The 25,687-nt window shown below is 38.0% G+C and overlaps 1 protein-coding gene across 17 annotated transcripts in view; it reads right to left on the minus strand.

The window, feature by feature from the left end:
- Nucleotides 1–4,080: 4,080 nt before the first annotated feature.
- ICE2 (interactor of little elongation complex ELL subunit 2) overlaps nucleotides 4,081–25,687 on the minus strand; it is a 56,096-nt gene continuing 34,489 nt past the window's right edge. For 13 of the 17 annotated variants that reach the window (XM_001173342.6, XM_063795097.1, XM_063795094.1 and 10 more), the window contains 5 exons: nucleotides 23,402–23,531; nucleotides 17,212–17,296; nucleotides 12,991–13,041; nucleotides 9,472–9,730; nucleotides 4,081–4,781 (listed from right to left, as the gene is read on the minus strand). In XM_001173342.6, the coding sequence (XP_001173342.3) occupies nucleotides 4,653–4,781; nucleotides 9,472–9,730; nucleotides 12,991–13,041; nucleotides 17,212–17,296; nucleotides 23,402–23,531 (654 nt within the window). In that variant the 3' untranslated portion in view covers nucleotides 4,081–4,652. Of the gene's footprint in view, nucleotides 4,782–9,471; nucleotides 9,731–12,990; nucleotides 13,042–17,211; nucleotides 17,297–17,366; nucleotides 17,672–20,528; nucleotides 21,702–23,401; nucleotides 23,532–25,687 lie in introns of those variants that run through there. The other 4 variants (XM_063795102.1, XM_009429257.5, XM_016927662.4 and 1 more) reach the window with 3 other exon arrangements.

Genomic DNA, 25,687 nt, shown 5'->3' on the forward strand with positions numbered 1-25,687 from the left:
ACTACAGGAGCCCACCACCACACCCGGCTAAGTTTCTGTATTTTCAGTAGAGATGGGGTTTCACCGTGTTAGCCAGGATGGTCTCGATCTCCTGATGTCATGATCCACCCACCTCGGCCTCCCAAAGTGCTGGGATTACAGGCGTGAGCCACCGCACCCGGCCTCCAGTGCTGTATATTTCTAAATAAGCAAAATCTAGGATAGGGAGAATAGAAAATATTCCTTCTCCCCACACCCACAAGAAACAGATTTTGAAGAAAAGGGAAGAAAGTCAACCCACTAATCACAGAATCTTTATAAGGGTTCTTCACTTTCAAAACAGCAATAAATTTATACTCAGGCTTTCCTCCTACTTTCTTAAAGAATCAACCAGGCTATAGCTCATATATTGAAAGCAAACACATCTGCCAAGGCAAACTCTTGACTGTTTAAATCTGTTTGATGAAGTAATCTAGAGATCCACCATCTTAGAAACACAGGTCTGGTTCTTGACTCTTTCAGTAATTTTTGCCTGGCAGGGCAGATCCAAATCCCAGATAGATGCCTTGTAAATGTGTCTGCCATTATATACCTTGATAAGTAGTCTGGACATGAGTGAAGGGGGCATGGCAACAGTAGATGGATAAATGAAATGGATCCCCTTTATTTCTACATCTCAACAAGAAACTCAATAAATCTTAATATCAAATACGTTAAGGTTTGATTAAATACTACATACCAAACAACAAAACAGAACAAAACAAAATACTACTATATACCTATAATGCATAGAAAACATCTTAACATCTTTACAACATGCCCATTAGGAACTACAGATGCAGTATGCTAATGAAAAGTTAAAGTTTTCTTTCCTCTCCCTCCCCTAAACCTGTTCATAGCATATGTGATTTAAAAATACGTTCACAAATTCTTTCCAAACTTCTCCCTTCAAGGGTGGAGCTTAAGTGTGGGCTTAGCGACTTACTAATCCTTCAGATGACTGCAGCCCTAGCCAAGAGCCTGACTGCAACTTCATGAGAGACCTGGACTTTTGACTTACAGAAACTGTGAGATAATGTTTGTTGTTTTAAGTAGCTAAGTTTTGGGATAATTTATTATTCAGCAAATTGGTTATAACCAATATAGCACACAAACCTAGAATCCAAAAGTAGAAATGACTAAAAAAAAAATAAACATTTTAAATTAACTTTCTTCCCACTCTAACCACACTATTTTCTCAATGGGCTAACACCATCATTTACTCAGTATCTCAAATGAGAAACCCAGAAGCCATACTTTACTCTCCTTACCAACAACAAAACTGAGTTGTCATTTTTTTTTTTTTTTCCCTATACATCACTTGAGCCCACTCCTATTCTTGCTGCTTTAATTCTGGGCCATTGCCATTTTTCAGTTACTACAACACAGGCTCCCAACATTTCTTCTTTCGCTTCCCAGCTCCATCGCATTCTCTAGACTAATGCCAACAAGAGCCCTTTTCAAATACATATCTGATCATGTCAATTAATTAACCTTCACTACTGGTTCCCACATTGCACAGGACAAAGTTCAAATGTCTTAGCACAGTGTTTCTGTCCCTATCCTGCAGTTTTCTCTCTCATCTCCCATGTTCATAGCCTACAATCTCTCCAACTTTCACCTTTTCATAGGCTGCTTAGTTTCACTTAGTTTCTTTGTGGAAGACCTTTAATTTTCCCTTATAAATCCTACTATTTTTAAAAGACTCAGCTCAAGTTCTATCTCAGGAAACCTTAACTACCAAGATCTGGTTAGATGACTTGCTTACTTTATCAAAGCACTTATCACATAAAGCAGTATAGTGTCTTCCACTAGAATGTGATCTCCTGAAAAAAAAAAATCTTTGATACCTACACATTCATGCATCTAACTAATATCTGCTAAGCAACTACATGACAGGCACTGTATTAGGTGTTTATTACTTAATGGTGAACAAAACAAATATGCCCCTGTCCTTGCAGAGCTTGTAATCTATAAGAAAAGAAAATCAAAGAAACAAATAAATATGGTGAGATCTGAAAAAACAAGGCTATGAGAGAGTAACTGTGGGGACCTACTTTGGAGTGCATGGCACATAGTTGCACTCACTTACTGAATTAAACTGTTTTCAAAGAGGTGTGTATAAATTACACCTTCACTGCTGAGGTATAAATGGGCCAGGGTGATCACATCCTTGCTAGCCCTAAGTCTGATTTTCAAAAAAAAAACTTGCTCATTTTTTGAGATAGGGTCTTGATCTCTCACCCAGGATGGAGTGCAGTGGCACCATCATAGCTCACTGCAGCCTCGAACTCCTAGACTCAAGCGATCCTCCCACCTCAGCTTCCCAAGTAGCTGGGATTACATCCTGCTAAACATATTGTCAGTTACTTCTTGGCTTATAAATTCTCAGTACTAAAAATCAAGAAAAAGAACATAAAGCATATCAAATGTATGTTAAAAAAGGAGGCTTCACTAAGCACAAGCAAAAAACTACCTTTATATATGATCAGTGTTATTCAAATACATGGATAAGATAACACATTTTATGATGTAAAAAGTAATATTTAAAAATTAAAAGGCAAGTCTTTCTGGTATTCAGAAGTCTGAAGCAACCACTGTCCAGCTCTTTAAAAAGAGCACATTCCATTCTGGTGCACACAAATGTGCATTAAAAATAAAATAAAGTGTAAGAGTACATTTCAAGGGAATCCCTGCCTCTCCCTTGGCTCGCTGGCAAATGATTCACAACCAAAACATTTCTGGGATATGTGACTTAAGGAATAAAAAAACTCAGTGTTTTATAAAAGGGAATGGCAGGATGAGGAAATGATTTATCAAGATACAATTTTACTAATAATTACTTCTCAAATAACTTAAAAATGTTTTATAACAAAAAATCAAAATGAAACAAAACTTGGTAGTTGAATATAAGTATTTTCAACTGTTACAACACTTGAGGAGATTTTTCGGTCTAATTTCTCAGAAATTAGGCCAAAAGAATAGCTATTCTTTAACACAGAATAGCTAAAAAATTTCAATGTGAAGCAATTATCTAGGATTACAAAACTTATATTTTACAAATGACATACATAATTTCTGAAAATTTTAGTGTAAGGGTTCTAAAGATTAAACAAGCCTGTCCTGTTTTTTTTTGTTTGTTTGAGACAGGGTCACACTCTGATACTCAAGCTGAGTTCTGTGGTGCGATCACGACTCACTGTAGCCTTGACTTCTTGGGCTCAAGCAATTCTTCTGCCTCAGCCTTTTGAGTAGCTGGGACTACAGGCACACCCCACCATACCCGGCTAACTTTTTTATTTGTAGAGATGAGGTCTATGTTGCCCAGACTGGTCTCCAACCCCTGGACTCAAGTGATTCTCCCGCCTCGGCCTTGCGAAGTGCTGGAATTACAGGTGTGAGCCACCACGCCCAGCCCTGTCTGTAGTTTCTTAAGTCCAAATTTGCTACAGCAACATCAGTTGATTATGCCCTTTTCCAATCATCTGCAGGCCCGGAAAATTTAAATCAATCAGTATAGATGAGGATAAAAATAGCTTATGCTGGCCAGGCACGGTGGCTTACCCCTGTAATCCCAGCACTTTGGGAGGCCAAGACAGGCGGATCACAAGGTCAGGAGTTTGAGACCAGCCCGGCCAATATGGTAACACCCTGTCTCTACTAAAAATACAAAAAAAAATTAGCCAAGCCTGGTGGTAGGTGCCTGTAGTCCCAGCTACTCGGGAGGATGAGGCAGGAGAATCGCTTTAATCCAGGAGGTGGATGTTGTGGTGAGCTGAGATCATGCCACTGCACTCCAGCCTGGGCAACAGAGCGAGACTCCATCTCAAAAAAAAAAAAAAAAAAAAAAAAGCTTATGCTTTACCACATTAACCTTGTCATTTGGAGCAATGACACTGACTTTTTTTCTGGAAAACATACCTATCTCTTTGCTTTCAGCAGTGTATTTCAACACTCAGCTTGAATCTAGAGATAGAGGCACCTGTCATCAAACATGTTATACCACCAAATTTTTTCTTTTATTAAACAAACTGATGGTTGCCAAACAAGAAGTCAGTAATCTGACTTTTCAGAGGCAGGGAGTTTTTATTTTTGGCTTCTGTAATGGAATTTCACCAAGTTTTTAAAGGTATTAACTTTATTAACCTGTAACATTCATCATTTTAAAGGAGTATATAAAAACTGTCAAAAGGGGTCAGAAATAAGGTTTGCGATGCTCATAATCATCTTCAGCAGTGGCAACATTTAACTTTTTGAGTCAGTCGCAACAGACTGGCAATATAACTAACACAATACATAATGATAAATGTTGTTCTTGATAAAAAAACCGAATTATTTTTCTATTTACAATTTTTAGAAAAGGTTTAATGTAAAAATATTTTTCTTCTTTATATATTTCCCTGCCATGATAATGTTAAAACATATCAAGATCCTCCTCAAACTTTAAGGGTGAAAAGCATACCATTCCATTTTAGTTGAAATATTCCTTCACATAGCCAACACATTTTTTAAAGGCACTCTAGCTACTATAGGAAAAATGTTCCTCTTGCCTACTGATTATTTTCCCTCAAACTTATCTAAATTAAACACTGTTATAACTGTTTTTTTAAATTTAGTTTTCCATGGTACAGTCCTCAAGTTATTTTTCTTTTATGTGGAGCCCCTCCTTCAGTTTCAACTTGCTGAGCAGGCAAGCAACTGCTTTTGGTTTCCATGGAAACTGGATTCCTGTGGCTGCGTGTAGGCATTCTCGTTCCACCAATCTAAGAGATGAAGCAGAAAACAGAATAGCTTAATGTATCTACAACATACCTATATACAGTCAACTCTGTAGTATTTATACATGTATTAACCACCTTGCAAATAAGCTCTTATATATTTTTCATCTCCAGCTAGCTGGCTGTTTCTAAACAAGTTTTAATCTGACACATTTTTAAGTACTAAACTTTCAAATAACCATCAGAGAAGTTGATAGATCTGAGTAGATGGGGAGAGAAGTGAATGGGGAAACTATTCTCTGTGTTAAATTTATTAGAGGTTGAAAAGATAAATTAGAAATCAAGGGAATGACAGGCCTTATGTGTGATGTGTTTGAAATTATTAAACTGAAGGACAAGAAAAAGGAAGGAGTAATAGGGAGGAAGCGAAAGGAAATACAAGAAGGTCAGAGGTGGTAAACAGGGAGAAGAAATTACATGGACAAACAAGAAAGATAATAAGAAGGGTAGGGAAGATAAGGAAAGAAAATGAGGAAAGAGATGAAGATTAAGAAAAAGGGAAGTAAAAAAAAAAAAGACAGTAAAAGTGTAAGGAAGTTTCAAGACAAGAACCCAAGTAGCAGGGAAATCCTGAAGGGCTGAAAGAGGAGAGCAAGAAAGAAAGAAAAGGGGAAGAAAAAACTGGAAGGGGGAATACAGAGGATGGGCAAAGGGGAAGAGGGGGATTAGAGTGGGGGAAGGAACTTTGCTGTGGTTCTACCTTCAAGTCTACCCTTCCTTACCCTCACTTTCTAGCTCACACAGTCAAAGAGAGGTGGTCTATTTTTTTTCTTTTGAGACAGAGTCTCGCTCTGTCACCCAGGCTGGAGGACAGTTGGTGCGATCTCTGCTCACTGCAACCTCCACCTCCTGGGTTCAAGCGATTCTCCTGACTCAGACTCCTGAGCAGCTGGGATTACAGGTGTGTGTCACCACGCCTGGCTAACTTTTGTATTATTAGTAGAGATGGGGTTTCACCACGTTTAGGCTGGTCTGGAATTCCTGACCTCAAGTGATCTGCCCGCCTCAGCCTCCCACAGTGCTGGGATTATGGGCATGAGCCACCGCGCCCAGCCAAGGTGGTCTATTCTTAAGACAGAATCCCTTGCTATGTAGTCATGTTAAAGATGTGATCTATAAAAACAGCAATGGAGAAGGCCAATCTCACAGAGAAGGACCAAAGCTGTATAGCCTGAAACTATTTCCACAGAACCTGCCCATATCTGCCTTTATTTTCCCTGGCCACCTTGTTCTCCTCTATTTCTTCATATCCCGTCCAGTCAATTTCAGGCCTGGGACTGAAGGGTGATAGTGTAACTCCAAGCACTCTCTCTCATAATGCTAGCCCAACAGAAATACTATTGGCATTTGCTCCAAGGGGTTACAGACTCACTGAAAAAGCTCGGACTCTGGCTTCCTTTATTTAATATCTACTGTCCCTTTACAAAGCATTTTTTTAATTTACATTTACCTGACCAGAAAGGACAAATTGAGTACAGATTTGTCTGTGTGAATCTGATGAACTTTTGTAATATACTGATTAGAAAAGTGCTGCGACTTTTGGATGATCTATACCACTCCTCACTCAGCTGGTATTTCCTATAAAGGTATATTGACCACACTAAATCTATCTGTTAAAATTTTTGAGAAAAGCAAGCATTTTGAAAACCTCCACTGCAAGACTGTGTGTGTCTGAATGTGTAAAATAAATGTTTATTACAGAAGATGTAGAAAGAAAAAAGGGATAAGTGTGAAGCTGCTGCAAGAAGACTGGAAGCAGAACTCAAAAGTAGCCCAGGAAGCAAATGGGACCCTTAAATACAATCTCTACTTGATGCAGTAGGGAGGCAGATGCAGGCTCTACTGGCATATCTCTCAGGGTTAGTACCAAAGGCACTATACAAGGATGAGATCAGAGTTCAAGTGGACTTGTGACTATGGGATCACATTAGAGGCAGAAACGTTTGAACAAATTTTTACACCATGAAAATATGCAGATGATTTCTATTTCATATAGGTCTTACTTCCCTGGTTTCCTGAAAGCTGTCATCTTACCATTGCTGCTAAAACTAGAATCCATATTTGCACTTAGATTGGTTGGGACTAGAAGGCCCATTCCCATGGCCTAGCTAGGAGGTAGGGAAGAAGATGGGGTAATTCCTATCAAACACAGGGCTAGATTGTGGGGAGGTGAGTAGATCACCAAAAACTTTCCACTGGCTTTCAAAAATATATCAAACCAACTATTAGTTATCTAATTGCCCACTGTACCTAATGCTGGGCTCTACAACAACCTGGGCCTGGATAATCTCGTTAAGTATTTGTTCCTGGACTGAATGCATGAAGCACACTCCGTGATACACATGTAATTGAACTGTTGTAATTATGTGGCCAAATTGTGAACATATGGAATTTCTCCTTTTCCAAATACAGTCACATTTTGGTCAAAATGAACTACATATACAACAGTGGTCCCAAAAGATTATAATGGAGCTGAAAAATTTCTATCATCTAGTGATGTCGCAGCTGTTACAACATAACAGTGCAATGTATTACCTTGTCTACGTTTAGATATCCAAATACCAGTGTATTACAACGGCATACAGTATTCAGTACAGCAACATGCTGTACAGGTCTGTAGACTACCTAACAGCAATAGGCTATACCATACGGCCTAAGTGTGTAGTAGACTACACCCTCTAGGTTTGTGTAAGTAAGCTTATGGTATTTAAACAAAGACAAAATTGCCTAGTGCTGCATTTCTCAGAATGTATCCCTGTCGTTAAGTGATACATGACTACAAATTGTGTTATTGTACTAAAGCACATTCTAGACATTATTTAAAAAAAACAAATCATTAAAGTATTTCCAAAGCATAAAGCATTCAACACTATTTTAGTGTCAGTCTATATCAATAAGGAAAGTATATTACTCATTTTTTTAGAAACACCTTGCACACACATAATACATTTTTCCTTTCACTTAAAGTTGTTCAATTCCAAGGTATTAAACTGTTCATTTTCACTAAAAAGGAATAAACCACTCCCACACAGAATTACATGTTATAGGTGAGAGACTATAATCAGTGTTTCTAAATTAAAAGGAAATCATTCTCCTAGAAAAACACAGATCCTTCAAAAATAGTTCTTCAATTATTTTTGAGTTACTTAAGAAAATTTTTCCTTAGGTTATAAAAGTTACTACTTCTAGTAAACTGGAAACAGACAACCAAAACTGAAGATAAAATAGCTTAAAATGCTAACAAGTAACTTTCTCCATTCTTTCACTTGTCCCAACTTAACATTTATATTTTCTTGGCCAAAGCTAAGTAGGAATGTACAAGGAGTTCTCATTTCTAAAAGGATACTCCCAAATAGTAACTTAGGGTGGAGAACTGAAAGACATAAACAAACAACACTGTTTACTTTAAATTATTTAAAAATCCTCAGTATTTGCATTCCAGCTGTTTCTCATAAGGATTTGAGGACATTTACAGATTAATTCAGTATAGTACAGACAGTGAAAAGGAAGAATACACAAGTGATAGATGCTCTGGGGCAACCACAATGAGAAGATAATGACTCAGACAATAATTCTGACTCAAAGACTTTTGGCAGTAAGTAAGGAAAATATACTGGATCGCGTCCTGAACACATTCAGAGTCATTTGTAGAGAGCAAAACTTTTTTCTTTCCTTTTCTTTTTTTGAGACAGAGTCTCGTTCTGTAGCCCAGGCTGGAGTGCAGTAGAGTGATCTTGGGTCACTGAAACCTCTGCCTCCCAGGTTCAAGCGATTCTCCTGCCTCAGCCTCTCCAGTAGCTGGAAATGATTACAGGTGTGCACCATGATGCCCAGCTAATTTTTGGTAGAGATGGGGTTTCACCATGTTGGTCAGGCTGGTCTCAAACTGCTGACATCAAATGATCCACCCGCCTTGGCCTCCCAAAGTCCTGGGATTATAGGTGTGAGCCACTGCGCCCAGCCCAGTGCAAAACTTTTCTAACAACTAAACTCGAATTGGAATTTCCTACACAATATACAGAATGAGTGACATAGCAGAGAATAACTCTAGCTATGGGTTTATAAGCTTCAGATAATGTCATTCAACTGTTACTTTTGGCAAGGATTCTATAAAGAGAGTAATGTTAATTGTAATTCAGTAAATACTGAGTTACATAATACCTAGAAAGACACAATTTAGTCCTTGATACTTTAGGTATATTTTTAATTAGGCACTCTGTTCACAAACTACTATTACTTCTTTTTCCTCATCCTAATTAACAATGTTTAATTATATCATAATTTTATTACATGTACTCTTCCGCAAATTGCCTAAAATACTTAATGAAATGAAACCCAGTATATATAAATAAAAATTACAAAAAACCCCACAACTTTGCTTTTCATAGGAATATAAGGATTTAACTACATGGATGCCTTACCCATACACCCACTGAGCAAGCTAAGAGAGTTTTCTTTAGTTGACTTATAAATCTTGCAAAAATAAAAAAGTTCCACTACCACGAAGACTGGACTCACCATGGCATACAACTTTATCCTTCCTATGGATATAGCTTTTAGAATGGTGCTGTGATTAATATGACAATGAGAACATCAGGGTGAAATATGGTAAAGTCAGTGAAATAGACAAATAATAAACAACCTAATGAACCTTTAATTTCAAAAAAGATCTTACCTTTTGTTGTGTTGTGGTATCCAGTGATTTAGGTGGAAAAGTACAAGGTATTCTTCCATGATGGATATGATATGGTAATAACAGGCTGGGATCTAACGGGACCCAGGGAACTGAGAGACTGGAAGGTACACCAGGAAGGCCGCAATGTGTTTTATACAAATTGTATGCTGTCCTAGTAACTTTTCCATCAGAGGCCTTATAAATCAGGAGTGAAGAATCTTCTGCTGCATGAGATAACAAGTAGGAACCCTCCTGCAAGCTAAATTCACACAATGAAACTCAACCCACTGGCTCACTGTGTCAATTTCAACATCACTTTCTTAATCATAATCTATTAGTAAAATTGAAAATTATGAGAAGATCACACCACCTCTAAAAATACTTTTATGACAAAATAAGATTTAAGAAATCTTTAAAACTATTTTTATGCTTTTTAGGCAACTAATTTTAATTCTTATTCCAAAGTTCAGAATAGTTGATCATTTTCTTTTTACTTTTATAGCAATTCGTAAGTTTTCATTTAATGGGAAACAAACAGTGTGCCTAATTCTCTAATCCATAGATTAGATATTTATAGGTATCTATACTGAAAAGCATTCCTACAGCATTTTCATTCATTTAACACTGCAACTATTTTGTACCTAATAATAGATAGATGACTAGATACAAAAGTGAAGGTGATATGTTTGCTACACTGAGTAGTTTAAAATAAAGTGGAAGAAACAGTCAATGGAACAATCACAGTACAACATGAGGTGCTATGAGGATAACAGAAACAATAGCAGCTAGCAGGTATTAAATGTTTATTATGAGCTAACTACTGTATTATGGCTTCAAATTTATTTTCTATTAGATCTTCCACAATAAACCTTCAAGGCATATTAATTTAGGGTGATAAATAAACAAATTAGAGATGCTAAGCAATTTGCCCAAAGTTGTGAGTGTAGGCTTAGATATAAACCCAGGCATTTGAACTCCATAGGCCATACCCTTAATCACGATCCTCTACTGTAGCAATAACAAACTATGTTGAACATCACATCCACATTTTTCCTTTCTCCTTATAAAGTTTTAAATAATTCAATGTATCATCTTAAAGAACTAAAGGGATATGAATAAATATATTGTGCTTTCTTAGGATTACACAGTCCTCTGGATCAAAGATGTTAAGGAGAACATCCGTTCTTTACAATATATTATGAAAAAATAAAGATTTATCATACTTTAGCTATACAGATTTGCCTATAAACCAAATCGGTTACATTTTCATCAATTTTTAAACTGAAAATAGGTGTTGACAATTGCTCTTATCCTCTGGAAATTTTTTTTCCCAATCATTTTCATATTTCCATATAAAGAAATGAATAATTATTTGATAGTAGGAATAAATAACATTTCAAAGATTGAGTTTTAATCAATGAAAATCATATATCTTAACCACTTCCACTAAAAATGGAGAAAGCTTTCATTTACAGAAGAATATATTAATATTTAATTCATGGAGAATGAGAGATACTCTAAGGAGGAGTACCTTACAAGTGCTGTACATGTCTAATGTACATAGATGAATATAAGCTATGGTAGACAGAATAATGGCCTCCTAGAAATGTTTATGTTCCAAACCTGGAACCTATGAATATGTTACATGGCCAAAGGGAATTAAGGTAGCAGATGGAATTAAGGTTGCTAATCAACTGATTTTAAAATGATCATATTTTACTAATCACAAGAGCCCTTAAATACAGAAGAAGAAGGCAGAAGAGACTCAGAGGGAGATGCGACTGTACAAGTCCAGAGAGATGCGACTTAACTTGGCTTTGTAACTTTGAAGATGGAGGAAGGGAGCTACAAGCCAAGGGATGCAGGTGGCCTCTAGAAGCTACAAAAGGCAAGGACTAGATCCTTCCCAGAGCCTACAGAAAGGAATGTAGCTTTGCCAATGCCCTGATTTTAACTCAGTGAACCCTGTTAGACCTCTGACTTGAGAACTGTAAAATAATAAATTTGTGTTGTCTTATAATCTTAATTTGTGGTAATTTGTTACAGCCACAATATAAAGCTAACACACAAACTAAATAAAATATTGATAATAAAATTTCAAAAAATAGCTGGCAAATTTCATGCATAAGCTTTGTATATAGCATGAAGAACAGAATATATAAAATAAAAATCCTGTCACATAATCACAGAATATCAGAACTGAAAAGTACCTAGGAAGTTATTGCACTTGACACCATCATTTTACAAATAAGGAAAATGACATCAAGTTAGATAATAGAATTCTTCAGAACTAGAGCTTTGAGATTTTGACTGTAAGTTCGTTTTCAAGTTTAACATTTGGTAAGGGCATAAGAGAAGGAATGCAAACATTCATATAACAAAACAGTTTGGCGAATCATCAGGGGTAAAATCCATATCCTAAGACTTGCCATGGATCTAAATGACTGTTCATTTAGCTCTATGTTTTTTTTTTTTCTAGAGGAAGTCTCACTCTGTCGCCCAGGCTGGAGTGCAGTGGCACATCTCAGCTTTGCAATCTCTGCCTCCCGGGTTCAAGCGATTCTGCTGCCTCAGCCTCCTGAGTAGGTGGGATTACAGGTGCACACCACAAAACCCAGCTAATTTTTTTGTATTTTTAGTAGAGATGGGGTTTCACCATGTTGGCCAGGATGGTCTCCATCTCCTGACCTCATGATCTGCCTACCTCGGCCTCCCAAAGTGCTGGGATTACAGGCGTGAGCCACTGCGCCCGGCCTCTATGTTCTTTTTTTTTTTTTTTTTAATCTTGAAAGTGAAAATAATATAGCTATGGTGGGCTGAATAATGGTCCCCCACCATGATGTCCTTATGCTAATCACCAGAACCTGTGACTGTATTATATTTAATCGTTTTGCAGGTGTGATTAAATTAAGGATTTTGAGATGAGGGGATTATCCCAAATTATGTGAGAAGGCCCAAAGTAATCACCAGGAACCTTATAAAAGGGAGGCAGAGGAAGATATTACCACAAAAGGAGAGAAGGCAATGTGATGCGACACATAGATCCAAGTGACATGCCCTGAGAATGGAGGAAAGAGCCACAAGTCAAGGAATACAGGTGGTCACTAGAAACTGACAAAGGTAAAGAAATGATTCTTTCCTTAGTCTCCAGAAAGGACCACTCCTGCTGACACCTTGACTTTTACCCAGTGAAACTGATTTTGGATTTCTGAACTCCAGAACTAAAAAGAGAATCAATCTGTTTTGTTTTAAGCCACCAAGTTAGTGGCAATGTGTTACAGCTGCAATAGAAAAATAACATAATAATAGACTTACAGGAAAATGTACTTGCAAGCTCATTAAAGCCAGATACTAAATTACTTTATATTTTTACAATATAAATGTTTACATTTGACATAATAATTTTTGCATTTCTAGGTTATTTTGTCTCTAATCCTAACAGTACATTTTCAAAGTTTCTAAGAATTTTCATCTAAGAAAATCAGAAGTATCAAAGCAAAATGCCTAAAAAATACTTACCTACTTAATTTCTTTAGAATGTGTTGGAGGATGTTAAATAAATTGGAAATCCTGATAAACAAAAGAAATTCATGTAAAATTAAACTGCAAAAAACTTACTTTTAGCAATTATAGCTCCTCAGGCAGAGAAATGCCCTCAAGTAACAAAAACAGCGGATGAGATAATGTAATACAAAAAATACTGAAACTTATTTCTATTTGGATTAAATTATGATATTTACTTAATTTTTTTAAAAAAAATTTCTTTTTTTTTTTTTTTGAGATGGAGTTCTGCTCTGTTGCCCAGGCTGGAGTGAGTGCAGTGGCGCAATCTCTGCTCGCTGCAACCTCCACCTCCCGGATTCAAGTGATTCTCTTGCCTCAGCCTCTCAAATAGCTGGGACTACAGGCATGCGCCACCACACCAGGCTGATTTTTTTGTATTTTTAGTAGAGACGGGGTTTCACCATGTTGGCCAGGCTGGTCTTGAATTCCTGACCTCAGGTGATCCACCCGCCTCGGCCTCCCAAAGTGCTGGGATTACAGGCATGAGCCATGGGGTCGGGCCAATTTTTGCCATTTCATGATTTCCTTTCATTATCATAATGTATTTGGCTTTTTGTGAGTCAGAGCAGTTGTAAAGAGATCACTATTTTATGTTCAAATTATATACTTAAAAAAAAACGCTGGCCGGGTGCAGTGGCTCACACCTGTAATCCCAGCACTCTGGGAGGCCAAGACGGGCAGATCACAAGGTCAGGAGATGGAGACCATCCTGGCTAACACGGTGAAACCTCATCTCTACTAAAAATACAAAAAATTAGCCAGGCGTGGTGGCGGGCGTCTGTAGTCCCAGCTACTGGGGAGGCTGAGGCAGGAGAATGGCACGAGCCCGGGAGGCGGAGCTTGCAGTGAGCCGAGATGGCGTTACTGCACTCCGGCCTGGGCAACAGACCAAGAATCCGCCTCAAAAAACCAAAACCAAAACCAAAACCAAAACCAAAACCAAAACCAAACAAACAAAATGCTAAGAGGTCTTTAGTAAAGCTAATATGCCGAAGAGTTTGTCTTTCAGAGATGGTGGTGAATTAGCTTCCAAAAAAATTGATAGGTACGTTAAACCTGTGATGACAGAGAAGCCACTCACTCGGGACAGGATAGCTAAAGGGAAATAAAACACAGGTTTTTTTTTTTTTTTTCTCGCTCTGTCGCCCAGGCTGGAGTGCCAGGCTGGAGCGATCTTGGCTCACTGCAAGCTCTGCCTCCCGGGTTCACGCCATTCTCCTGCCTCAGCCTCCAGAGTAGCTGTGACTACAGGTGCCCGCCACCACGCCCGACTAAGTTTTTGTAATTTTAGTAGAGATGGGGTTTCACCGTGTTAGCCAGGATGGTCTCATCTCCTGACCTCATGATCCACCCGCCTCAGCTTCCCAAAGTGCTGGGATTACAGGCATGAGCCACCGCACCCAGCCAAATACAGGTATTTTAAAAATTTCTTTAGTAGTTCTTCTAGACCTAAAGTCCGTCTGTTCATCCTTCCTTTCTTCCTTTTCTTCTCTCTCTCTCTCTCTCCCTCCCTCTCTTTATTTTTATTTTTTTGAGACGAGTCTTGCTCTTTTTGCCCAGGTTGAAGTGCAGTGGCACGATCTCGGCTCACTGCAACCTCCGCTCCTGGGTTCAAGCGATTCTCCTGCCTCAGCCACCCGAGTAACTGGAATTGCAGGTGCCCACCACCACACTTGACTAATTTTTGTATTTTTAGTAGAGATGGGGTTTCACCATGTTGGCCAGGCTGGTCTCGAACTCCTGACCTCAAGTGATCCACCTGCCACAGCCTCCCAAAGTGTGGGGATTACAGGCATGAGCCACTGCGCCTGACCTCCTTTTTTTTTTTAAAAAAAAATGTTTTTCATTGAGAAAAGCGAGGCAGGTGGAGAGTAGGGTATGGAAAAGCTTTTCTATTCACATATGTAAAAAAAAAGTTACTGTTCAAGAGAAGCAGTCCTTGTAACAGAAGCAGACATACTGAAGTACAAGCAGAGAGTTCAAATTTAGATCTGGGACCCTTAAAAAACAATGTCAAGCCTGTGAAAGCTGGAACTATGCGGCTAGTAGAAGTCAGAACCATTTCTTATCCTAAGTAGGAATCAAACATATTAACTACCAAGACTGCAACTAGCTTAGCTGTGTGCTCTAGGGCATACCACTCTAATATTTCCTCATATAAAAAATGGAGATAATACTACTACCAGCCTTTCCTAGAAGTTGTGAGATGAAAATGGGATAATAATATTCATAAATTATTTTGCTTTGCATTTAGACATTTAGAGTTCTGAGTACGATAAATTCATTTCAGTCACGTGTATAATGATGCTTGGTAGAAGGGCAAACTTTGAGAAGTTAGACTCTCAGAGTTTTTGACTGTACTATCCTTTCCCTTTCCTGTAATGGAGTAAAACGTTTGCTTCCCATGCACGGTGGCCACTTTGGCTCTAGCCTCCCTTAAGTAAAAAGGCTGGTGCCACTGGCATTATATTTAATTTGCAGATGGAGATAATATAAACGGATCACAAATTGGGTCTGTGCTCCATCAATGGATGAATGAATAAAATGTGATTACACACACACACACACACACACACACACACACACACACACACACACAATGGAATATATTCAGCCATAAAAGAAATGAAATTCTGTTATTTGCATCGTGGATAGAACTGGAAGTCATTATGTTAAATAAATCAGGCACAGAAAGACAAATATTGCATGCTTTCAATCATATGTAGAAGCTAAAAAAGTGGATCTCATGGAGCATGGAGATACAGAATAGCGGTTACAAGAGGCTGGGAAGGAAATGGATGGGAGAAATGAGAAGCTGGTTAAGGGATTAGACAGGAGGAATAACTTCTAGTATTCAATACCATAGTAGAGACATTACAGTTCATCATAATTTACTGTATATGTCCAAATAGCTAGAAGGGAAGAATTATAATGTTCCTAACACAAAGATAAATGTTTGAGGTGAAGGATATTTCATTTATCTTGATTTGGTCATTACACATTGTATATGGGTATTAAAATATCACATGTAGGAGCCGGGTGCGGTGGCTCACGCCTGTAATCTCAGCACTTGGGAGGCCGAGGCGGGTGGATCACGAGGTCAGGAGATGAGACCATCCTGGCTAACATGGTGAAACCCCATCTCTACTAAAAATACAAAAACTTAGCCGGGTGTGGTGGCGGGCACCTGTAGTCCCAGCTACTCTGGAGGCTGAGGCAGGAGAATGGCATGAACCCGGGAGGCAGAACTTGCAGTGAGCCGAGATCACGCCACTGCACTCCAGCCTGGGCAAAAGAGCGAGACTCCGTCTCAAAAAAACAAAACAAAACAAAACAAAAATCACATGTAGGGCCAGGCGCAGTGGCTCACACCTGTAATCCCAGCACTTTGGGAGGCCGAGGCAGGAGGATCACCCGAGGTCGGGAGTTTGAGACCAGCCTAACCAATATGGAGAAACCCTGTCTCTATTAAAAATACAAAATTAGCCAGGCGTGGTGGTGCATGCCTGTAATCCCAGCTACTCAGGAGGCTGAGGCAGGAGAATCGCTTGAACCCAGGAGGTGGAGGCTGCAGTGAGCTGAGATCACACCACTGTACTCTAGCCTGGGCAAAAAGAGCAAAACTCTGTCTCAAAAAAAAAAAAAAAATCACATGTACCCCAAAATACGTATAACCGTCATCTACCACTAAACAAAGAAAAACAAAACAAACAGTACATACTGCTGGCCAGGCATGGTGGTTCATGCCTGTAATCCCAGCATTTTGGGAGGCTGAGGCAGGCACATTGCTTGAGTCCAGGGGTTTGAGACCAGCCCAGGCAACATAGTGAAACCCCGTCTCCACAAAAAATACAAAAATGAGCTGGGCATGCTGGTGCACACCTGTAGTCCCTACTTGGGAGGCTGAGGTGGGAGGATCCCTTGAACCGGGGAGGCAGAGGTTGCGGTGAGCCGAGATCACACCACTGCATTCCAGCCTGGGTGACAGAACGAGACTCTGTCTCAAACACACAAAGAACAAAAAAAAAGACAAAACAAAACTGAGTCCAATGAGACCTCTATACATAAAAAGACTAAAAGTCTTGAAAATAATTTAAGCTTAAACAATATTTAAAGAAAAATTAATGATCACATTAACAAATTTTTCAATTCTCACCACAAAGTAAACTTTCTTACTTGAGTGCTGAAAGCTTTTCTTTTAATTCTTCTGAGGTAATTTCTTCCAGTAGAAAAAGTTTTGAAGTAAATGCATCGATATGCCCTAAAATAAAATATCAAACTTAGAAAGAACAAGCAATTGCAGTATATAGAAAAAAAAACAAACCAAGTTATCCTGTCTCCTTAAAGATTACAAATTTTAATAACTGTGAAGAAATTTTACATTTTAAAAGGAGAAATACACATTTTATTAAGTCTTAAGTAAAGCTATATTTTAAAATGACATAATTCGGATTATAAAACATTTATATTCATTCTAAAATATTTGCTAAATATATGTTTACACATGTCCACACATACGAAATCATTTCAAAGCCTACAATTTATGAACAACAACTATTAAAATACTGGTGTTTCTAATTCCTATTAAAGTTACATTTAATTAGCCAGGCGCAGTGGCGGGCGCCTGTAGTCCCAGCTACTCGGAAGGCTGAGGCAGGAGAATGGCGTTAACCCGGGAGGCAGAGCTTGCAGCAGTGAGCTGGGACTGCACCACTGTACTCCAGCCTGGGTGACAGAGCCAGACTCTGTCTCAAAAAAAAAAAAAAAAAAAAGAAAGTTACATTTGCATGGCGTTTATGAGGAGAATTACGTTTGTATTATCAAAATAAGCAGATAAAATCAAATGTACGGGGCTAAGACACACTTGGTTCTTAAGGTAAAAATTAGATTATGAAAATCTGGCTTAATATTTTTTAATTAGACTGGGTGTGGTGGCTCACGCCTGAAATCCCAGCACTTTGGGAGGCCGAGGCGGGCAGATCACCTGAGGTCAGGAGTTCAAGACCAGCCTGGCCAACATGGTGAAACCTCGTCTCTACTAAAAACATAAAAAAATTAGCCAGGCATGGTGGTGGGCACCTGTAATCCCAGCTACTTGGGAGGCTGAGGCAGGACAATTGTTTGAACCCAGGAGATGGAGGTTGCAGTGAGCCGATACAGTGCTACAGCACTCCAGCCTGGGTGACAGAGTAAGACTCTGTCTCAAAATATATATATATATATATTTATTAAAGCACACCATAAGATTTCCCAAAGTTAAAAAAAAAATCAAAGCAGTCAGTTCCAAGTTTTACTTTTTTTTTGAGACAAAGTTTCGCTCTTGTTGCCCAGGCTGGAGTGCAGTAGCATGATCTTGGCTCACTGCAACTTCTGCCTCCTCAGTTCAAGTGATCCTGCCTCAGCCTGCCGAGTAGATGGGATTACAGGTGCCCACCACCAGGCCTGGCTAATTTTTTGTATTTTTAGTAGAGACTGGGTTTCATCATGTTGGCGAGGCTGGTCTCGAACTCCTGACGTCAGGTGATCCACCTGCCTCAGCCTCCCAAAGTGCTGAGATTACAGGCGTGAGACACTGAGCCCGGCTGAAGTCTTATTTTTATTTATTTATTTTTATTTTTTTTTAAGACAGAGTCTTGCTCTGTCTCCTGGGCTGGAGTGCAGCAGCGAGATCCTGGCTCACTGTAACCTCCACCTCCGGGGTTCAAGCTATTCTTGTGCCTTAGCCTCCTGAGTAGCTAAGACTATAGTTGTGTGCCACCACTCCCAGCTATCTTTTTTTTTTTTGGTATTTTTGGTAGAGATGGAGTTTCATCATGTTGGCCAGGCTGGTCTCGAACTACTGGCCTCAAGCAATCCACCTGCCTTGGACTCCCAAAGTGCTAAGATTACAGGTGTGAGCAACGGCACCCGGCTCCGATTCTTACTTTTTTTACAAACACAATATGAAACTAGAATTCCAAAAAACAAAACAGCAAATTCTCAATATGATGCTTTTGTTATAACAAGTAATGCGTATGTTCTAAAACAAAACAGGTTGAGAGCTAACACCAAGGTCCTGAAATATACCAAGGAAGAGTGACATAAAAGAGTCCTGGGTTAAATGTTATATAAGCAAGTCAACACAAAAATCGTATGTATTGTACCATAGTTAAAAACATCAACTAGCATGATGAGAATATAACACGTATCAATGTTGAAGACAAATTGTTTTTATTTTTTTAACTCCTAATATTTAGGTATCAAAACAAATTACCTGGAAAGCTGATGTCAATCACTGGGACAATTAAAAATGCACATAATTTAATGTTTCGTTTTCTTACCAAGCCCCCTTTCATTTGCTTTATATGCTCATACAAATAATTAGAAACATTTTTACCAAATGGCTTCCTTCTAAGACACCAAATTCATTTGTTCCCATACCTACTTATTATATGTAACACTCATTACACAGTGGCATTTCTAATAACAAAGACACATTGTAATGATTTAAAAACCATAGAAAGGAAATACTAAGCATAATAACTTTTAGATGTTTACTAATTATGTCTTTGAGAAGACTAATAGTTCGTACCTTTTGAAAGAAATTCATTTAAAAAAGTTTTATAGTACATGTCAAATATGGTCTGTCAAAAGTAACTATACAGAGAATACCATACTAAGTGCTCTAAGGATCTACCTCCTCAAGGAGTTCACAACTCTCTCAACATTGGAGCTTTCTAACCTGTGGGCCTCAAATAAGATATATATGTGCTTAAGATACTCATCACTTCAGCCCTTCACGCAGCTCAGCAATGCTTGGGATGGCAAAAGCTTCCTGGCTATTGCCCTTCAGCCACAAACAATCTCTCTTATATATCACAGTGTGCTGTACAAATATTTATGTGCATCAAGGTTGGAAAGCACTGATTTATAGAGGACAAATAAAATCTATACATAATAAAAATAAAGCTTTTATATACAAGCGTTCATTCATATATATATGCACATAAACATATACATGCATACATGCATTCATATGTGTATAGGTAGGTACTCCTTGCTTTGCATGCAGTGTGACCATAAAAATGCCCATACAGGCTGAAACCCTACAATTGTAACAATCAATAGGGAAAATTACAACTGTTTGGTTACCTTTAAAATTTTTATCAAAACACTATAAATTCTCTATCAATCATAAATGTATAGGAAAACGAAAAGAACAGTAAAATATTTTAGTATACTGTAATTCAAAAAATTAAAGTGTTTTCTTCATGAAATGTTAATGAAGAGCAGTTTGAACAGTGCTTGTTACCTTCTTGCACAACTTGTCATAGGAAGGATGCATCTTTTCTTTTTCTTTTTTTTCTTTTTTTTTGAGACAAGGTCTCTCTCTGTCGGCCAGGCTGGAGTGCAGTGCTGCGATCTTGGCTCACTGCAACCTCCGCCTCCCAGGCTCTTGCGATTCTCCTGCCTCAGTCTCCTGAGTAGCTGGGACTACAGGCGCATGCGACTACTGCCCAGCTAATTTTTTACATTTTAAGTAGAGACAGGGTTTCACCATGTTGGCCAGGCTGGTCCTGAACTCCTGACCTCAAATGATCCACCCACCTCGGCCTCCCAAAGTGCTGGGATTAGAAGCTTGAGGCACCGTACCTGGCCGGATACATCTTTTCTATGCCATGGTGAACCGTTATATTCCTAAGGATCAGCTTCTGACACTGTATCCTTGGTGCCTTCAATGTCATGAAATTATCTTCAGGATTTGTTTACTGTAAAATCTTATGCCAGTGTCACTTGTTCATCCTTTATGTCACAATGCTTTCACTAAGTTTGTCTGGCAGCAAATCTAGAGTCACTGGAACAATAGCAGTGCCAACATTCCCACTCTTTGCTATTTCCTCTGTAATTCCATTTATGTTCCATTCAAATTTCACTTCTGGCAGTATCGCCTTTTGTTTCTTTGCTTTGCTTTAATATTGTTTGGTCAATTCTTTTGATTATCTACTTTGGTAAAATATCACATGGGTTTATCACTGGGAGACAAAGAGTCAACACAACTGCACATTCTGCTTTCTGTGCATGAACTCAATGGGTACACAATAAACAATTATAAACAGACTTTGAAAGAAGTGACATGACTGGTCACTGATCATGATTTGCCTGTTACTTATGTAGTGATCTGTGGACTGAAGAGCCAGCAGTGAAGCTTATACTTTATACAATTACTCACTGTTAATACACGGTCATAACTAAAACTTGTGCTTATTGAAACTGTGTGCTAAGTGAGGACTGCCTATATACCAACTATATAGAATTGATAAATATTATAGGGTTGGAGGGTGAATACAGAAGTTGCAGTGAGACTATGTGGGAAACTGTCTTGAAGGAGTAAATCTTCAAGTTTTTATGGGGAAAAGATAAAAAGAGTACTGCAACTAGGGAAAGCGGGGAACATGTTTATAGCAAAGCAGAGCAAACAAACAAATCACAAGTGTGTTGATTCTACTGCAAAAAGAGACTATAAGCTATAGAATTGATTCTCAAAGTGTGGTCCCTAAACTAGCAGCATCAGTACCACCTGAGAAAGTCTTAGGTCCCAATACAGACCTAGTGAATCAGACACTCCAGGGTGGGGCCAGCAATCTCCACTTTTAAAAGCACTTCAAGTGATTTTCTTGAACATCTTCCTTAAATTAAAAGAGTATTATAACATTTTTAAAAACTCAAAAACTCAGATGTTATCCCCCCATACCTACACCCCACCAAAAAACCCCGAATAAACCAAAATCCCACAACCATACAATATATGCTTTTCACCAAACACTTGTCACAGAAGCCAAAAATACTATCCCAGTACATTGAAATGAAAGGCTCACAAGAGGATAGGATTCACAGAGAATAATCAGCAGTTAGGATTACTTAGGATTTTACAAAATAATTAAAATGAAGTAATCCATACAGTTGATGTTAAACTGTACATTTAAAAACTGAAAACTTAATTTTTTTTTGTCATGAATCTCCATTCTCTGTCAGTACTTTAAACAAAATTTCACTCGTAAGTTTTTAACTAGGCCTTTTCTAAAATGGATGTGGCTGGCAAATTGCATTCAAGTAGCTAATGTTGAGATTGTTGGTGTGAGGTCTTTGGAGGAACATTGAAATTTTGGTTACAGAATGAAAATTACTACAAAAACTTCGAGTATGTGTATGAAGGAGGAGGAGGCAGGCAGTACATCACCAATTAGTGCATTTAGCTACTTCCTTTTTTGAGTTAAGCAGAAAGAATCAATTATCTACTTAATACTCTCATAAAACATGAAAACAAAATGCTGATTAACCAAAACAGGAAAAAACATTTTAAGTGAATAACCTTTCTTTAAGAAACACACCCTCATAGGATTTATTACATACAAGCGATCAAGCTATGCAGTATAACACAAAATTTTATTAGACTCAACACAGAATTTTATCAGACTCTGACCTTAAGCTGTTTATTGTCTAACAGGAAGAAGGGATAGGTGTTAAGAGAGAATAAAGTACAAAGTAACAAGTCAGAGAAGTAAAAGACTGCACTAAGAGATCAAAGAAAGCGAAAGACTACACAGAGGAGCAGTCTGAGATGATTAGAAGGGATTGAGATTTATGGGATGCATTGAGATGTTCGATATTGGACATTCCAGTGGGAGGAAATACTACCAATAATGACTAGCAAGTAATCTATTATATGAGGATGTTAACTGTACATGAAATGAGCCAATGCAAATTGAACTTCAGCCTAATCCCCATACCCCAGCAGAACAACAAAAACAAAGGAAAAAGTCATTTCATCAAAATATTTGAGGTTTTAAAAGTAGTGTCATTGTAAGAAAATTTCAAAATAAATATATAGGTCAATAAATAGTTAACCAATTAAACAGTACTCTAAGAAGCTAGAAAACAAATGTGTATTTTTGATTATACTATTAAATAAGTGTTTCTAAAATAGGTCAGCATGGTAGGTCATCCCTGTAATACCAGAGCTTTTGGAGGCTAAGGTAGGAGGATTGCTTGAGGCTAAAAGTTCAAGACCAGTCTGGCAATATAATGAGACCCCATCTCAAGAAAAAACAAAAAAATTAGCTGGGCATGGTAGCACATGCCTGCAGCCCCAGCTACTTGGAAGGCTGCAGTGGGAGGATCACTTGAGGCCAGGAGTTTGAGGTTACAGTGAGCTATGATCACATGACTATACTCCAGCCTGGGCAACAGAATGAGACCCTAAAACTAATAAATACATAAATAAAAACGAAAGTAAAAAAGGGCAGAATAGAAGTATTCACAATTGAATTTACAAGTATGTAATTACAAGAAAATTAAAAAGGAGAATAAAGACTTTTGTATAACTTACCAACATAAAATGAGCTGTTGGAATGCAATAAACTTTCAGTCCATAAGCGACAAAGTTCACTTTCAGTCAGAGCTTCAACTCCATAACAAGCTTGATACTCTACTTTTGGTAGTACATAAACTGGAAATTGCTGCAATGCAAAATTATACTTTTTCAAAGCTCTATTAATTTACTATTAATAGCAAATACATTTGCCTATACAGCTTTGCCACTTTCAAAATGCTTTCAGGTAATCTTATTTCATCCTTTCAATTACAGCAGGAGTCACACTGTAAGGTGGATACATTCAGGCCTGATGAACAGAAGAATGTTTGGTGCCAAAAGGTGGATGGATGAAAGAGATCTCTCCTCACCATTCCCATTTGTGACCAAAATCAACATACCTCCCCACATAGGCAAGGTTTGATTTTGGTCAGGGAATGTGACTGACAGCAGACTCCTTGCAACAAAGCCTGTCATACATAGTTGCCCAAAGGCTCAAAGCCAGATGCTGGGAAGCACTGACTTTTTTATATACTAGTCATTTTCAAGAGGATAAAAAAGGTAGAATTTTTTTCTCCTTTAAAGCATGAGTCACATCGTCTTAGGCTCAAATACTCTGAGCAGCTCGTTTCATTCTACAAATGAAAGAGCACTAATGCCTACATTAACACCTGTTTGTCATTATCTTCAATTTAACGGCTTTATTTCAGACACGAAGTATCTGACAAATTATCCATCCAAATTCAATGGTCAGGACACTACATAAGTAAAATGACTGTACCTATTACTGGCCTAAGGGAGCGTAAGCAAAGAAATACATGTTGTTCACTGTGCTTATGCTATCTCATTATCTTCAAAGAAAACTCTACTCTTAACAGGAGTCTATTTCCAGTTGCAGAAAGAGAAACACATGATTTAAGGTACTTAACTTGAACTTATAAGGCTAATTAGTACTTCTGACATTATACTGTGTCACCATTTACAGATTTGAAAATATTTCATCAGTATTTCTTAATTCTTGATTTTTACAAAGTGGCAGAGTGGCCTTGGTACAATGGTGGTGTAAGAACAATTCAAATCCACTAATATTTTTGTTATCAACAGTAAGTGCTGTTTCATGTGATTTGCCCTTGAACTACGTGCATGTGAGAAATCTGGTGATCTTGTTAAAATGTAGAATCTGGGGTGGAGCCCAAGATTTTACATTAATAACAAGCTATTGTTCCAGGGACCATACTTTCAGTAGGTAAGGCCTCCAGTGTGTCTTCTCAATTAAAAACAAAATTAAATGTGATTAAGATTTTACCAATAAAGCATTTTACTATGTAATTTTGCAAATGGTTATCTGCATATGATTTAGTCTCTCGTAACTTCAGAGCAAATAGGAGGTCGAGATAAATTTGCTCAGGCTGGGTGCAGTGGCTCATGCCTATAATCCCAGCATTTTGGGAGGCTGAGGTGGGAAGATTACTTAAGGCCAGGAGTTCAGGATTAGCCTGGATGAAACAGCAAGACACTGCCTCTACAAAAAATTAAAAAAAAAAAATTAGCTGGGCATGTGGCACATGCTTACAGTTCTAGTTACTCAGGAGGCTGAGGTGGGAGGATCACTTGAGCCCAGAAGTTCAAGGAAGCAGTAAGCTATGATCGTGCTACTGCACTCCTGCCTGGGCAACACAGCAAGACTCTTGTCTCTTTTAAAAAAAGAATGAATGAAATTTGCTCAAGGACACATAGCTAGTTTACAGCAGAACTGAAAAAAGTTGACTGAGAAAAAGGATCACATTTCTGGATTAGAAATGGGTAAGAGTTAATTCCATATATTTTAAAAAAATTTTAAATATGTATTATTTCTAAAAAGCAAATACTTTGGGAGATTTTCTTTGATAAAACTACTCTATCTATAAAACCAAGTCCTAAAACCAGTTTAATTTCTGTATGTATTCTACTGCCATCTCCAGGAAGCCAGGGGAAAAAAACAGGCCTGAACATTTCATCTTTCCTTAGTATCCCAAAATTGAAGTAAAAATTTAAGGATAATCAAAATTTTCATACTGTAAAGTTTACTATTTTTTTCCCTTGATAAATGGCTCCCCAAGTAAAAGCTTTTCTTGGTTCTGTTCCAATTTTTCACATAAAGCACTTAGGATACTTGGTTCATTGAGACAGACAGTAATAGATATTATGAAATCATCCAAAGTTCCTGGGTATGGATTTCATAATCATGTATTGAACTCAGTAAATTCTGTTTTATATCTTGTGGTCCAAATTAGCCTCTTTATTATTATTGTTTTTTTGAGATGG

The sequence above is a fragment of the Pan troglodytes genome, chromosome 16 (genome assembly GCF_028858775.2).
Source record: "Pan troglodytes isolate AG18354 chromosome 16, NHGRI_mPanTro3-v2.0_pri, whole genome shotgun sequence".
Lineage (NCBI taxonomy): Eukaryota > Metazoa > Chordata > Mammalia > Primates > Hominidae > Pan > Pan troglodytes.